A 16,520-nucleotide genomic window follows, 5' to 3' on the forward strand; every position below is an offset into this window, starting at 1 on the left:
TCACCCAGCCAAGGTAAGTCATTACAATATTACAAATGCACCATCACAATTTTTCCCTGTTCACTTTTGTTTATTGTTCAAATAAAGACAGGTAACAGACACTGAATTTATTCTCTTTTAACCAGCCACCAGAAAACAAGAGCTGGATGAAGCCCTCGTCTCCATGATAGTGAAGGACACACAGCCCTTCAGTATTGTGGATGATGTTGGATTCAGGGCATTTGTGTCCAAACTGGATCCTAATTATGTTCTCCCTACAAGGCAGGTATGTATGGGTGCATGCATGAAACAAATGAGTACTTTATTGTGTCTCACAGTTCAGCACTATATATTTTTTCCTTTAGGCTCTGAAGGCCATGGTGGAGGCCAAGTATGAGTCAGCTAAGGAGAAGGCTAAGGCTAAAGTGGAAAAGGTGACTGCTGTTAGCCTTACTTCTGACATGTGGACATCCACAAAACCAAAAACTGTTGAGAAACTGTTATTTCTGAATAAAAATGAATACAATGTCCCCTGTCCTGTACATCATTGTCCAAGTTACATAAGCATATTCAGTCCCCTCTTCCTAGTTCCACAAGCACTTTCACTGTCCTCTGCCTGCTTAAGCCCAGGCCATTTTCCTAAAGTGACAGAAAAACATTATTACACAACCTGCCATATCATATGATACTACCATTTTGGGAAAATTTACACACACAGAATACATTCAAAAAATATTTTATTATGCACATATGTGATAATTTATGTACAGAAATTATTTGGTCATACATTTTTGTAATTCATAGTCATTCCCAACAGCCATAACAGACACAAAAATTCAATGCATCACATTATGTGGTTCAGATACAGCTGCCTGTGATTATACACTTGGCCAGTAGGTGGTTTCGTGTGCACATGAAGCTTCGAGAAATGAACCCTTTCTCGAACCAATTGGCGGAAGTGGTTCGATGCCTCATGAGGCTTCATCTCACCATCACTACCTGTCTGCTTGTCTGTGGCCACGCCCCTCACCAGTCCCAGCAGATGCAGCCACTCACCCCTGATCACCACCTGCAGGTGTGCTGCATCTCCCTGATCACCTCCTTGGACTATATGTACCCTGCCCCTGCACTCCTCTGGTTGTCGGTTCATTTTTGTTAGTCACCCGTCTGTTCTCCGTCCGTCCGTCCGTCCTGTTCCCGTTCCTCCGGCTCCCGTTCCTCCGGCTCCTGTTCCTCCTGCGGAGCTCCCTGTCAAAGTCACCAGTCGGTGGAGTTGCCCTCCCGACTCGGAGGATTATTGACGCCGTTCCTTCCGCTGGTCTGCCGGCTGCACTGCCAGCCGTGTCTCCCCGGATCTGTCGGTCGAGTTGCCCTCCCGACTGGAAGCAAGTGGACACGATAGGTGCCACCTTTTGGTTTGTTTGTTTTTGTTTATTACAATAAAGACTGTATTTTGGAACTGATACCTAAGTCTGTGAGCTTGCATTTGGGTCCTTGTAAACACCACCATCACACGACACTCGCCCATTTAAAAAAAAAATAAAAAATTGAAAAACAAAAAAATTCGCGTTGGTGTTTTGGCTCTGAAATTTTATTTATAAATAACCAGCTTGGTATTGGTCTCCTGTTTCTTGTGCTCTGTAAATACAATAACCCATATACCCTTGTGCATCCAATTACTGCAACCAGGTGTCCAAAAAGTAACATTGCAAAACATCTAACAACATGCCAACAATACCAGAAATAGCTCCTACAGTAGTAACTGAAATACAATACTCAGACTCTGCTGTTGTAGTTAGAGAAGAACATTTGTTTCTCAATAGTCTAAAAATAAGCCAGTCAGTACTGGAACTCGTCAGCCATGCCTTAGCCTAAGTTCATGAAGGACATTAGAAATGTCAGAAAAAAAACCAAGGCTTGTTCACTCTACAGCAGGGGTCTCAAACTCGCGGCCCGCGGGCCAATTGCGGCCCGCGAGACGATATTTTGTGGCCCCAACCTTAATATGAAAGTGTCATGTTAGTGCGGCCCGCGAGTTTTATATGAATGGCACTTTACAGTGTTGTGTGCGGAGCTGAACGAACCGACCAATCACGGTGGGTATATGGCTCTCGGGGGCGGGACATCGACCGGGCTTGATGCAAGCAGAGAAACATTTCTCAATGAGTGAAAGTGACAGCAGCGTTGCCATGGAGAGTTTTCTTCCGTGCTTGGCTGGCTGCCTCGTTTCTATTCGGCCAACGCGGACATCCGTCCCAGCGCGCTGCGTTCACAACACTTCCAAAAACAAGTTTTTTTAAGTTGCTGCCCAGCGGGACATTATACGTATATATGTCTCTCTGACAAAATAAATCAAAGTGATGCGTGCGCGGCGAGATAAAAGAAAGGAAATAATGTAGCCTAATGTGGTCTGCAGTCACATACCGACACCTGTCCGTCGGCAATAACAGTCCCCGATAACCCGGACCAATTATAGGGTCGCACAAGTTTTTTGGGGGTCATTATTTTTTTATTTGCATTGCCTCACACGATGAACACTACATATATTTCTAGATGATGTCATAAACACGGCTAAACACGACAGTGACACCAAGTGGAATTAAAATATATTCCACAGCCCCAAACATGTCTTTTTCAAAGCCTGCAGTGAAGAGAAAGGTTGGTGATGAGCACAGACAATTCCAGGGGAAGTGGGAGATGCAATATTTCTTTATTGAGCACAGGGGCACCCCGACGTGTCTTATTTGCACAGAGAAAGTTGCGGTGCACAAGGAATACAATTTGAAACGTCATTACACAACTAGACATGCTGAGGAGTATGCAAAATACCAGAGAGATGAGAGAGCCAACCGGGTTGCAAATCTTAAAACATGTCTACTGAGGCAACAAGATTTCTTCAAGAAAGCAACCAAAGAGAATAATGCAGCAGTCGAAGCTCGCTACGTGGTTAGTGAGATGATTGCTAAGGCGGGAAAGCCGTTCACAGAAGGTGAATTCGTCAAAAAGTGCATATTACAGGCTGCAAGTATAGTCTGTCCGGAAAAGAAAGGTCAGTTTAGCAACATCAGCCTTTCTGCCAACACCGTAGCAGAGCGCATTTCTGACCTGTCAAGTAACATTTATGATTGACTGTGTGAGAAAGCCAAATATTTCAGTGTATACTCAGTCGCTCTTGATGAGACCACAGACATCAGAGACACTGCCCAGCTCACAATGTATGTCCGTGGTGTTGATGACAATTTTGAAGTGATAGAGGAGTTGCTCACAGTAATTCCAATGCATGGCCAGACCACTGCTCAGGAGATATTTCACCAGCTGTGTGATGCCATTGAGAATGCCGGTTTGCCATGGAAGAGGTTTGTTGGAATAACAAGCGATGGAGCGCCATCAATGACAGGGAGGAAAAATGGACTGGTGGCACTTGTTCCAAAAAAAACTGGAAGAGGAGGGTGTAGAGGAGGCCATTGCTCTGCACTGCATTATCCATCAGCAGGCCCTTTGCAGCAAATGCCTTAAGTTTGACAATGTGATGTCTGTCGTTGTGAAATGCATCAACCAAATCAGATCCAGGGGCTTAAAGCACCGAAGGTTCTGTGCTTTTTTAGAGGAAATAGAGTCAGAATATGGGGATGTGCTCTACTTCACCGAGGTACGTTGGCTCAGCAGGGAAACGCCTTGAAGAGATTTTTTGAGTTGAGAGCAAAAGTGAAAGCCTTCATGGAGAAGGATGGGGTGGCTGTTCCTGTGCTAAGTGATCCCAAATGGCTCATGGACTTAGCTTTTCTTGTTGATATCACACATGAGCTTAATGTACTGAACAAGAATTTACAAGGCCAGGGGCAACTCGTCAGTGCTGCCTATGACAATGTGAGAGCATTCTCCACAAAACTTGTGTCATGGAAAGCCCAGCTCTCTCAGACAAACCTTTGCCATTTCCCAGCATGCAAGGCACTCGTGGATGCAGGCACACCATTCAGTGGTGAGAAGTATGTTGATGCCATTTTGAAGCTACAGGAGGAATTTGATTACAGATTTGCAGACTTCAAGACGCACAGAGCCACATTTCAAATTTTTGCGGACCCCTTCTCCTTTGATGTGCAAGATGCCCCTCCTGTGCTTCAAATGGAGCTCATTGACCTGCAGTGCAACTCTGACCTCAAAGCCAAGTTCAGGGAGGTGAGTGGAAAAGCAGACAAGCTTGGGCAATTTTTGAGAGAATTGACCCCCAGCTTCCCTGAGCTTTCCCGAATGTTCAAGTGGACCATGTGCCTTTTTGGGAGTACATACTTGTGCAAAAAGCTCTTCTCCACCTTGAACTTCAATAAGTCCAAGTACAGGTCCAGACTTACTGATGATCATCTTCAAGCCATACTGAGGGTCTCAACTGCTTCCTCCCTCGAGACAAATGTGGCTCAGCTATGCGAGAGGAAGCGCTGCCAGGTCTCTAGCAGCAAGGAGTAGGCAAGAGAAGCCATGTTCAGAAGAACAGTTCATGTTCTTCAATGTTCCATTCATGTTCAGGACAATTCATGTTCAGAAGAACCCATTGAGGTTAAAGAACTGTTAATAAAGACGTTTAAATCTGAATACAGCAGATATAGAAGACTGAAGAAACCACACATAGTTGCTGACTAGAGAAATCTAATTATTATTATTTTATTTATTACTGATTTATTTACTTATTTACTTATTCATTCTTAATTTGTTTATTTATTTTTTCATCTTATTTTGTGTTAAAAAAAATAAAAATAAAGACATTTGAGAAGATTGGAATTTTTTTAACAAAGCTTTTCTTGTGGAATACCCGATGCGGCCCAACCTCACCCAGACTCTGCCTCCAGCGGCCCCCAAGTAAATTAAGTTTGAGACCTCTGCTCTACAGGCTCTATTTCTATGGCGCGGCACAGATCCAGGTGCATTGGTATTTTATGTGAACCCAGCTGCGCTGAGCTGGGCAGAACAAGGCATCAGGAGGCGTCCCATTAAAGATGCGACCATGCGATGCCATTTGGGTGAAATTAGGTTAAATCGAGCCTACACTTTGGCAGTTAAAACCAGGTCTAAGAGAGGCAAGGGCCATTTTCGTGGCACATGAACAGACCTAACCAAAATCCCACGGATAGTTTTAGTGGATGTCCTTTGAGAGTTGCATGTTATTCTAGTTTGGAAGTTTCTCTTGTAGAGAGCTAAAATTACCATTTGAATCCACAGGTTGGTGTTGAAGTGACTTTACATCACACTTTGCAGAACGCTTGCCCAAACTAGCTTCTGTGAACACAATCTTAACTCTTAAGATCATCTCGCTGAGATTCCTATTGTTTCCCGTTTCCCCGTGTTTCTTTGTCTGACTCTTGATTATTTGTCTAACGTGGGCCAAGTCTGAGTCGCAGCTCCGCCACACCTGCTCCTTATCACAAGTGACAAAACTGCAGTCAGTGTGCTCATCAGGTTCTTCAACAACTCCGTGCCAAATGAAATAACACTGTGTGGTAGGTTTAGTCTCGTGTAACTTCTTTAACTTATGTTTGGTGTTGCAACCTGTTCAGTCATCAGCTCCTGTCTGCCTTGCCCCATATGCGTCTTTTGTTAGGGGGAGTTCTTCAACAACTCTGTGCCAAATTAAGTAACGTTACGTGGTAAATTACTGTCATAAAATGGGTGGAGATTAAGGGTCATAAATCACTTGACAGGTCAGGTCAAAGGTTAGGTTAGGTTAGGTTAGGTTAGGTTAGGTTAGGTTAGGTTAGGTTAGGTTAGGTAGTTACTTTATTAATCCCCGAGGGGACATTTTTTCGCTACAGCAGCATACAGAAGCAATAAGATAATAATAGAATAATAGAAAAGCAATAAAATAGCAGTAAAAAATATAAAATATAAAATGCACAGTATATACAGTATATACAGTAGAGTATATATCTATATATATTATATACAAACAACCAAGAAACAAAGTCAACAGTGTTATTGTTGTGTGATGGATTTTGCCAGAGGTGAGTTATTGTACAGTCTTATTGCGGTCGGCAGGAATGATCTCCTGTATCTGTCCTTGTGACAGCGGAGCTGGAGGAATCTTTTGGAGAAAGTGCTCCGCTGTCCCTGCAGCAGGTGGTCACCATCCATCACCTTTTGACAGATTGTGGGTTATCATTCTCTCGCGTGTTGTCTGACCAATATTACAAAACACTATAGCTTTATTTACATTCACTCTGATGTAAGTGAAAGAAAAGCATACATTCCTTAAAACTGAGGAGTGGAACAAACTAATACTCAACTTTCCTCCTTGGATAATGACTGAACAATTCATTGTAAAAATTGTTGCAAGTGGTTTTCTGTTGATAAACTATTAAATTAATAGAAATAATTTATTTAGTTCAGTTTTGTAAAAGCTTTAGACACAAAAAGTAACGTAGATGTTTGATGACTAGTTTTTATTTATCCAGATTTTATTTATTTTATTTACCTGTTCTTATAGCTGAAGATGTTGCTCTTATTCCTTGACTGTGGCACAATATTTGGGTTAGTTGTCTTCTTGCAGAATGGTGCAGATCAGCAGTCTGCATTGCATGACAAAAAAATGTTTGCACTGTCCTGCATTGTCAGAGTTTCCCCGACCATTGTCTTGGGATGGTGGGCTGCCCGCCCTGAAAGAAACAAAATACAAACGCTCTTGTAGGACTGCAGTTACATGCAGAAACTTTGCGGCCTATTTTTGTTGTAATTTCAATGACTGCGACTGTCTTGATTTTCAGTTTGGCTTTCTATTTAGTTGATATCTAAATTGACAGTCTTAATTTAACAACTGTAAAATTGATATAATTTATCTTTTGATCTTATTTGTTTTATTTACCAACGTGGAATAAAATAATTTGTGGGAGTTCCCTTGAACTCTTGTCAGATTGAGGATAGCAAAATCCTGTAGGTCCCTGAACTTCTTAAATAAACAGAGAGCTCTAGTGAGTCAATGAATATTGACGTGAAGCAGACGTGGCAGGCTGCGAGAGGATCAATCTTTTTTATGACTTTGTTTTAATGTGAACTCCCACCACAAATATGTCTTTTCAAGGCAGACGATTTATGGTCGTTGTTGTGAACGATAAGGTAAAGGCATGCAAGCGTTGCAGTCATTTAGTAAAGTCAAGACAATAGTTGAACTGTGACTCTGACCTGAATAGAGACTGATTGTAGCTATCATGATAACCAAAACTTAAAGTCACAGCCACACATTTAGGCCATAAAAAATATATGGTCTATAATCATTTATTAACATTGGTATAAGCCACATGTTCTAAAACGGTTTCAACAAGGCGAGGGCCTCAATAAAAGATCCCACGCCCCAATGTACAACGGTATGTCTACACAGCAGACCTGTGAACTTCAAGTAAATGAGCTCATTGGCATGTCAGAAGTGCAGTTTGTAAAATCTCTTGCGGTGCTCCATTCTGATAACTATCGGACACAAACTGCAAGCAAAGCCGTGCTTGCACCCGATCGATGTGAATTATTAGCACTATTGTTATACACCCAGGAAATGCTGAGTCTGTGTCAATGCTGCGGAAAGCATACCTGAGCCATGCGAGGTTCAGCACTGCATGTCCCACCCCAAAAGCAACGAAACCTTCAGAGAGTGCTTCCCCCTGAGCAGGGACTTTTTGGGGTAAAATTAATTTCCTGGAAATTGTAATTTCCTCAAGTTTTTTTTTAATTTTTTTCCTGGTTAATATTTCAGTGGTGTAAACACACATTACAGAAGAGACATCACAAGTCCATCTCAGCATAAAGCACTTTAGAGAAAATAACAAAGCGAGTGGGTGTGGGTGGAGGGGAGGGGATGAGGGAGGGGGGGGGGGGCAGGAGGGTTCAGTTAAATAGTTTAAAAAAAAAATGAAATTTTGATGTAATTATTAGAGCGCAAAAACAAAAACAAAACAAAAAATCCATTAAGCCAATTAATGTATGTTGTTTGCTATCTTTAGATTAACACACATTTAGCTTCGGGATTAATTTTTAATTCATCCATGCCCCATATGTTTGGGAAAAAGTATAAAATAATGTAGGAACTGCTAAAACCATCCTTTTGATGGTTTTGGCAGTTCCTACATTATTTTATGGTTTGTCCAGAACAGTGGCACATTCTTCTTTCTTCCATCCTTTTAGCCAATCATGAGATTCAATCCAAATCAGCCCAACCCAGATCTCACTCAGCCCCTCCCCCAGCGCTATGTCCATGGCACGTACCTCTCTCCCTCTCCCCTCTCCCTTTCCCTTTCCCTTTCCCTTTCTCCTTGTGCTGTTTGCTGGCTCCTGCATGCTCTCCATAGCTTAACGCGGCTAGCATAAGGACAAAAATATAGAGGATTTGAAAACGAGCACAGGGTGATTTTGGCCACAATACCACAGAGGTGTGGGATGGAAAAGCATCCAGGTTCTTTCGCCATAAACCCTCACGTGAGTCAGATGGCCTTTTTTCACTTTCATCATCCTTTCATTTTTTTTGTCATCATTTTCTAATCCTTGCTTTCTTTCCCACTTTATGTCATTATGTCCCTTTTATTCTTTACGTTTGGTATCTCTATCTGTCTCTGGTGCTGTGTCATCTCTGCCTGATCCTCATAAACAGGCTGTACCAGTTCTTCTTGATGTAACTGAGACCAAGTGAAGGGTCAGACTTGCGAATCATCCAACAAATTCCTGTCTTGACTAGCAATCTTTTTCTTTCTATTCCATCTACAGACAGACTTAACAGGATGATCAAGCTGGACTTCAAATGCTTAGTTGATAAAGTGCAGGTGTCATGACGGCTTCCTGGCAGCAGATGGGAGCATATATTTGTCAAATAAAAAAAAAAGGATTCTTGATTAAAATGAGCCATCATTTACAGAGAAATTCAGTACTTGAGCTCTGTTGGATGAGACTGTGGCATCTGCCTTAACAGACTGTTAAAAGTTAAAGAGAAGAGCAGCAATAGGCCTGTTTCACAGATTAAATACTAAAATATTACAGTGAGAAAAGCACATCTAGATGAATGGATAGATAGACTTAATTGATTCCGCAAGAGAAATGGTTGATGTGAGTACTGTGGGTGTCTAAAATGTCAATTGACAGCTGAAAGCTATAATGGAATAGTCATAGCAAAGATTCTTGTTGGACTCCTTAGTGATGTCATCTGAAATGCTTTTTCATTGTTCCTGTTTAAGTGAAGTCAGTAAGTGGCGTCTGACTCTCAGGAGTTTCGATTAATCAGACTGACTTTTCATACTAAATTGAAATGAACTAATGTTCTGTGTGTTTTGTCTGTCATACATGTGGCGTTCACACCTTTGTTTGGTGAAGTGTAAGAAGAGGTTGAGGGTGTGTGTGGCGACATGCAACAGAGCAGATTACTCCAAACTGGCCCCCATCATGTTTGGGTTAAAATCCCACCCTGAAGAGTTTGAACTGGAAGTTATGGTGCTTGGCTCGCATCTCATCGATGACTACGGGTAAAATAATGCACCTGCACCTGCTAACACAACAGTGTGTAATCTGTCACAGGTGTACGCTTTAGCTCTGCATTTATTATGACACTTTGTGCAGCTATTCAAGTTGTTTTCATTTCATTTTTGTTTTGTTGTTTCTGCTTTGCAGGAACACTTTTCGCATGATCGAGCAGGATGACTTTGACATCGGCTCTAAGCTCCACACCATTGTGAGGGGAGAAGACGAGGCAGCCATGGTGGAGAGCGTTGGGCTCGCTCTGGTGAAACTCCCCGACGTCCTGCAGAGGCTGCGGCCTGACATCCTGGTCGTACACGGGGACCGTTTCGACGCTCTGGCTCTGGCGGCTGCTGCAGCGCTGATGAATATAAGAATACTTCACCTGGAAGGAGGAGAGGTCAGAGGGCTTTCTCTGTTGAGCAGCTTCTCCTTTATAAGACAACATTTCTTTTGCCATGTTTTAGTTTATGTCACACTACACTTTACTGTTTACTCTGTATGCTGTTATAACTTTTTTGAGCTTTGCCTTATTAAAGGAGCACCGACTATAATTAGGGAAGCACACTTAGTTCATACCATATCCTTTATTCTTAAACATTTTGTAATCCATTTCATTGGTCTTCAAATTATTGTTCATTGGTCCTTTTCCCAGGTTAGTGGTACAATCGATGACTCAATCCGCCACGCCATCAGTAAACTGGCCCATTATCACGCCTGCTGCACACGCATAGCAGAGCAGCACCTCATCGCCATGTGTGAGGACCATTCTCGCATCCTCCTGGCTGGCTGCCCTTCATATGATAAGCTGCTGTCATCTCATCACAGAGAGGACTACATGGATGTCATTAAGAGCTGGCTGGGTACGCAGGGAAACGGTCACGGGACAGAAATGTAGTGTAAGACAGTAGTCAATGTATGTGATGTGTGCGTTTTATTTTGTTCTTGTTGCAGGTGATGAGGTGCAGGAGCATGATTATATTGTGGCTTTGCAGCACCCGGTTACGACAGACATCCAGCACTCCATTAGGATCTATGGGCTGATGCTGGAGGCGCTGCTCTCCTTCAATAAGAAGACGCTCATCCTCTTCCCTAACATTGATGCTGGTTAGTTACACCTATTGATCCCTTCAGTTCCCACATTTTTGTTCTGGCTTTGTTTTCATGTATATGTTAGTGGGTTTTTTTGTGTTTTTTTTTTTATAAAACCGAGATCATCAGAATTATTTCATGTCATTTTCAAATTAGTTGAACATTTGATTTGTTTTTTTAACAAATAAACAGGAAGTAAGGAGATGGTACGTGTCATGCGAAAGAAGGGCATTGAGCAGCACCCAAACTTCCAGGCAGTGAAGCACATTCCCTTTGAGCAGTTCATCCAGCTTGTCTCGCACGCCGGCTGCATGATCGGAAACAGCAGCTGTGGGGTGCGAGAGGCCGGAGCCTTCGGCACGCCTGTCATTAACCTGGGAACAAGGCAAACAGGCAGAGAAACGGGTTAGTATGTCAGAAAACAAAATGATTACCAGCTAAAGCCAAAGTTTTGGTCCTGATTTCATCTCCTAGCAGAGCAGGTGGAAGGGTTAAAACAAAACAAAAAAACACGAATAAGGGATCATGTGCTGATCAAAAGCAGAGCTCTGCAAAAGTTTCTAATACATTTGCTTATAGAGCTTGCTCAAACTTTACAAAATGTGTTTTATAACACTGATTATTAAATGTTGGTTTGAAAATGTTCAAAAGTTTGAGAATTTATCATGTTGCCATTCAGGGAAGAAGACTGTGAATGTCCTCGGACTTTCATAAAGGCTCTTTGTCATCTGACGCAAGTTATTGTTCTGAATATTAGAAGATTTTGACAGCTGGAAAAAAAAATATTATAAAAGTATCAAGATCAGTTCGTTTATCTTAACAGCGGCGTTCTGACATTTGTGTCTCTGTCAGGTGAAAACGTTCTACATGTCAGAGATGCCGACACTCAGAACAAGATCTACCACGCTCTGGACCTACAGTTTGGAAAAAGATACCCCTGGTATGACCTGCGCACTTCCTGTCTGTCTTACTGGTTCTGGGTCCTCACGTTAAGATCCACTTTTACTAACTTGTTCCAAAAGCATTGATTCTTTAATGTAAACATCCGCTTTGGTCTCAATATTATTGATTCTTACTTACAACAACTAAAATGTGAACTTGGAGTTGATCAGCTAAACTCCCAGCACAACTTTCTAGTTTATGTTTAATTAAATGACGGAGCCCCCTTTCTATGATAATATTGCATTTTAACACAATCCAACAACATGGTAGTCAAGACGGAGTTGCACACAGTTCTCTCGCTCTCTCAGTTGAAACAATGTAGTTGTTGTTTCTTTGCTCTGCAGACCACAGATTTATTTGCAGGACTGTTTAGAGTAAGGTTTACTGATTTCTGTCAATTAAATCAAGCACTGCCTTCCTGGTTGAACTCTCCCTGTTGAACACTGACATTAGAGTGTATAAAATACAGAGCTTTCAGGTAGATTATAAAGAGCAAAACATTTGGCATTTTGTTTTGTCTCCCAAATAGTTTTAATCACAGAAGTTTAGCATTTGGTATTTTTTGGTATAATAAGCACTGACGCTGCTGTGGTTGGTGGTGAATGTTTCAAAAGCAGCTCTTACATCATACTATGATGCAAAAAAGTCTGTAGCCGCTATTAAACGGGGCCAATAATGTTAACACAAATATTTGTCTGTTTTTACCTAGCTCCAAGATTTATGGCGATGGTAATGCAGTGCCTCGTATTCTCAAGTTTCTTCACACTATTGACCTGGAGGAGCCCCTTCAGAAGACCTTCTGTTTCCCTCCTGTGAAAGAGTCCATCTCCCAGGACATCGATCACATCCTGGAGACCCAGAGTGCTCTGGCCGTTGACCTCGGAGGGACCAATCTCAGAGTGGCTATCATCTGCATGAGGGTAGGCTGCATAGACCCTCGCATGGATAGAAAGAAAGGTGTAATTGTTTCTGCATCGCTGCTTCTCCATTTTTATGATCATAAAACTTTTATTATGATTCTAGATTCCACTGCTCATGAAGGCATTTGTTTTACTATGACATTAAAAACATGTCTTTTAATTGGCTGTCTTTCCTTATCCTCGCAGATTATGTCTTAATTATAATTCAATATGTGCCTCAGTTTGCACTCATAATTATGAATTAACCCCTAAATTATTGCAGTTTGTTTAAGTAACTCTCAATTCATGTTCTTGTAACTCTGTCCAGGGGAAAATGGTGACGAAGTACACTCAGCCCAATCCAAAGACTTTTGAGGCCAGGATGCATGTCATATTAAAGATGTGTACAGACGCCATGCGGGATGCCATGAGCCTCAACTGTCGAATACTTGGTGTCGGTATGAAAACACACATTCCTTCAACACTATAATGCTGGCGGACACATTTCATGACCTTCTCAGAGTTCTTTTTTAATCTACTTCTCAGGAGTGTCCACGGGCGGCCGTGTAAATCCACAAGAAGGAGTGGTCCTGCACTCCACGAAGCTGATCCAGGAGTGGTCTTCTGTGGACCTGAGGACACCCATCTCAGACGCCCTGCACCTGCCTGTCTGGGTCGACAACGACGGCAACTGCGCTGCGTTGGCCGAGAGGAAGTTTGGTCACGGCAAGGGAGTGGAAAACTTTGTCACTGTCATCACAGGAACAGGTGAGAAGGAATTCAGCAAAACATTTAAAAGGGCATCATTCAAGTTTTTAAATATATTTTTCCATTTTCAACATTATTTTTAACCAGCGAGAAGGTGGAATAGATTCGGAATTTCCTAGTGTCAAATGTGTGTCACTATATGTTGTGAGTACAACTATGAGCCCTGTATCATTAACTGTGATCATCATTATAGCCTGATTTGAAAGAATGAATTGACATAATTCTTTATAAAAGTTAGATTGGCCGGTTGATTGCACTGAAAGTCTGAGGAAGTAAATATCTTGGCTGTGTGCAGGGATTGGAGGAGGGATTATCCATCACAATGAGCTGGTCCATGGCAGCACCTTCTGCGCTGCAGAGCTCGGCCACATCATGGTTTCACTGGAGGGCCCAGAGTGTTCGTGCGGCAGCCGCGGCTGCATAGAGGCTTATGCATCCGGCATGGCACTGCAGAAAGAGGCCAAAAGGCTGCACGACGGTGAGTGATTGCTTTTGTGTGCGAAGTGCAGAGCCATTTGAATGCGGTTATATCTAACACAGCTCTGATATGGCCATGGGAAAATAAAGGTAAATAGAGAGGCTAGACAAAATTATAAACTCTTAACGCTTTTTCCTGTAAATTTCTTGTGTGAAGTCAATTTTGGTCCAACGCAGGAGCTCCTACACCAAGAATGAAGAATTAAAGGATGCTAATTTTAAGAATCTTGCAGTTGTGTCAAGTAAATTACATAAAGGTCCTGTCCATTTCTATGTCTTAAATGCCTTCACACCATCATGTGTGATTTACATTCATATCTCTGACCTGGGTGATGGTGTGTGTTTTATAGAGGACCTGTTGATGGTGAAGGGGGTGGACATGAAGCTCTCAGAGCCAATCACTGCTGCCCACCTCATCAGTGCAGCAAGAATGGGAAACTCCAAAGCTGATGCAGTTCTCAACAAGGGTCAGAGCGCAAAGCGCGCACGCACGCACACACACACACACACACACACACACACACACACACGCACACGCATATGTAAACCTGTTGACTTCAGAAACCAGTCAAGAAGAATGTTAAAATTATCATCAGTGCAAAAGCTAAAAAGTTCATGCTGCTGTCAAAATAAGAGACAAATCTAACTTCTCTATGTAACCTTCTCTTTTGCAGCCTCCACAGTGCTGGGTGTGGGCATCATCAACATCCTCCACACAGTCAACCCTTCACTGGTGATTCTGTCTGGAGTCTTGGCCTCTTACTACCAGGCCCCAGTGCAGTCCATCATCTCGCAAAGAGCGCTCATCTCCACCCAAAGCATCAAGGTTGTCTCATCAGACTTAGAAGAACCTGCTTTACTTGGAGCTGCCAGCATGGTATTAGACTATGCAACCAGAAGGATATATTGAAGGATATGGTCCTAATTTACTTTGGACCACTACCAACAAGAGGACTGTACAAGTGAAATTAGTGCCTGCTCTGCCCAGATAGATACATGAACATATCTAGGAGACATGTTTAATGTTGGGTGAAAGACAATGCGTTCAAACCATCCCCTCATTGTTAAGAATGCGCGTAATATATTTGTATTTAATTTTTGTTCTGCTTATTAATGACCTCTGTGAAGGCAGTTGTCCACACAAATGCAAACATCCTGTTTTTTCCATGTTGGAATCTGTTGCCCAGATTGTGATCTGGATTAATGTGTGAAGTGTGTCCATTGCAGGCCAGAACTCCCAGCTCTCTTTCATACAGTAGCTGCTGTATAACCAAGTGTCAAGTAAGCCCCAGAGCCTTTTTTTTGAACAAAGCTTTTGAGTAAACTATGCATCCATCTTTAAGCCAAAATTACCCGCACAGGGCAGCTCTCCTCTGCTCCACCTTTGTCATTATACAAAGCTTGTTTCAGATGAGACCAAACTGCAGCTGAAACATGCTGCTTCTGAAACCCTTTTTTAGTTTTCAGACATGTCAATCAATTTGTTCTATCTTCAAGGTAAGGGGGACTGTCCAGTCATTATATTACATTTCCATGTTTTGTTGATTACTTAAATCATTATTTAAAAGATTATTTAAATCAAGTTGATGTTAAATCATTGGGAAGATGATAGTGGCCCACACGAATGAAATATTAGGGCAGCAACTTATTTACTTTTATGTATTATGTATTTTTGCCTGAACTACTTGGTTATTTTTCATAGCATTGCCACAGACCTTATGAAGATGTTAGCTTTCGAAAGACATATTACATGTTTTGTATGTAACATTACATACTGCATTGTATATTACATGTTCACGTTTGGACAAATTTCTATGTAAGTTTATTGATTTGTTGGTCTAAATACATAAGTGCTTGATCATCACAAGAAATGTCTTTAGGTAGGTAGGTAGGTATATACTTTATTAATCCCCGAGGGGAAATTTTTTAAATTTAAACTTTATTTAAGTGAAATGAAGAATGTATAAATGGTCCATAGTACAGATCCCAAGTACACTATTGCAAAAGCCCAATCTACAATATATGAGTATGTTTGCACTCATTTGGGTGTTGAAGCATCCATATGCAACAATGGACAGCAATTCGAAATGTTTTTTGTTTTTTTTACTACAGTATTTACAACCTTTTAAAATGCATACAACATGCAAACAAATGTGATATTGGAGTGATGTATCGGGGTGGGGCACTAACATTTTAACAATACCAGGCCACAGTTTGGACACACCTTCTCATTTGAGGGTTTTTCATTATTTTGTACTGTTTTCTATATTTCGTTTAACAACACTTAAGACTTCAAAACTATAAAATAAAACACCGTATTTATGTAGCAAGCAAAAAAATGTAGGTTCCTCAAAATAGGTTTAGGTTAGGTTTGATAACAGCTTTGCATACTCGTCATTCTCTCAACCAGCTTCATGAGGTCACCTGAAGCTTTTCTAACAGTCCTGAAGGCGTTCCCTCATATCCTGAGGACTTGTTGAGTGCGTCTCCTTCATTCGGTGGTACAACTTGTCCTTCAGGTCATCGGATGCAGCACAACATCACTTGTTGATCAAACAGGCCTCACAGAGCCTGGAGGTGTTTTCTGGCTCTTTGGTCTGTTAAAAAATAAATGATGGTCCCACTAAGCTCAAACCCGATTGGATAATATGTCGCTGCAGGATGTTGAGGAAGCCATGTCGTTCAAGTGTTGCCTTGAATTCGGAATAAATCACCAATAGTAACACCTTTTAAAGCTCCCTGCACACCATGATACTGCCCCCTCCATGCTTAAGAGTGGAAACCATCGGTTCACATTCCATTGTCTAACAAAGACAACGGTTTAAAAATGTTTACATTTATCCGTTCCTTATGTTTCTTGGCCCCAATAAAATCTCTTATTGTTCTCCCTCA

General features: G+C 41.7%; 1 protein-coding gene across 1 annotated transcript; it reads left to right on the plus strand.

Annotated features, from left to right (window-relative positions):
• The first annotated feature begins 8,227 nt into the window (after nucleotides 1-8,227).
• LOC138209177 (bifunctional UDP-N-acetylglucosamine 2-epimerase/N-acetylmannosamine kinase-like) lies at nucleotides 8,228-16,520 on the plus strand. Its single transcript, XM_069167572.1, has 13 exons — nucleotides 8,228-8,424; nucleotides 9,310-9,458; nucleotides 9,604-9,850; nucleotides 10,106-10,313; nucleotides 10,405-10,557; nucleotides 10,735-10,947; nucleotides 11,395-11,482; nucleotides 12,194-12,404; nucleotides 12,712-12,841; nucleotides 12,930-13,151; nucleotides 13,447-13,629; nucleotides 13,979-14,095; nucleotides 14,303-16,520. Exons 1-13 carry the CDS (start codon nucleotides 8,386-8,388, stop codon nucleotides 14,536-14,538), a joined length of 2,196 nt encoding a protein of 731 aa, XP_069023673.1. The 5' UTR covers nucleotides 8,228-8,385; the 3' UTR covers nucleotides 14,539-16,520.

This window comes from Embiotoca jacksoni, unplaced genomic scaffold (genome assembly GCF_022577435.1).
Source record: "Embiotoca jacksoni isolate LCO1_2020_lvr unplaced genomic scaffold, fEmbJac1.0.p SCAF_4, whole genome shotgun sequence".
In the NCBI taxonomy this organism is placed as follows: Eukaryota; Metazoa; Chordata; class Actinopteri; family Embiotocidae; genus Embiotoca; species Embiotoca jacksoni.

Excerpts from the sequence above, each read along its gene's own strand:
- LOC138209177 (XM_069167572.1), top strand. The coding sequence starts at position 8,386 with ATGGAAAAGCATCCAGGTTCTTTCGCCATAAACCCTCAC. Across the intron at positions 9,851-10,105 it reads TTCACCTGGAAGGAGGAGAG|GTTAGTGGTACAATCGATGA; the intron begins GTCAGAGGGCTT and ends TCCTTTTCCCAG. Across the intron at positions 11,483-12,193 it reads TTTGGAAAAAGATACCCCTG|CTCCAAGATTTATGGCGATG; the intron begins GTATGACCTGCG and ends GTTTTTACCTAG.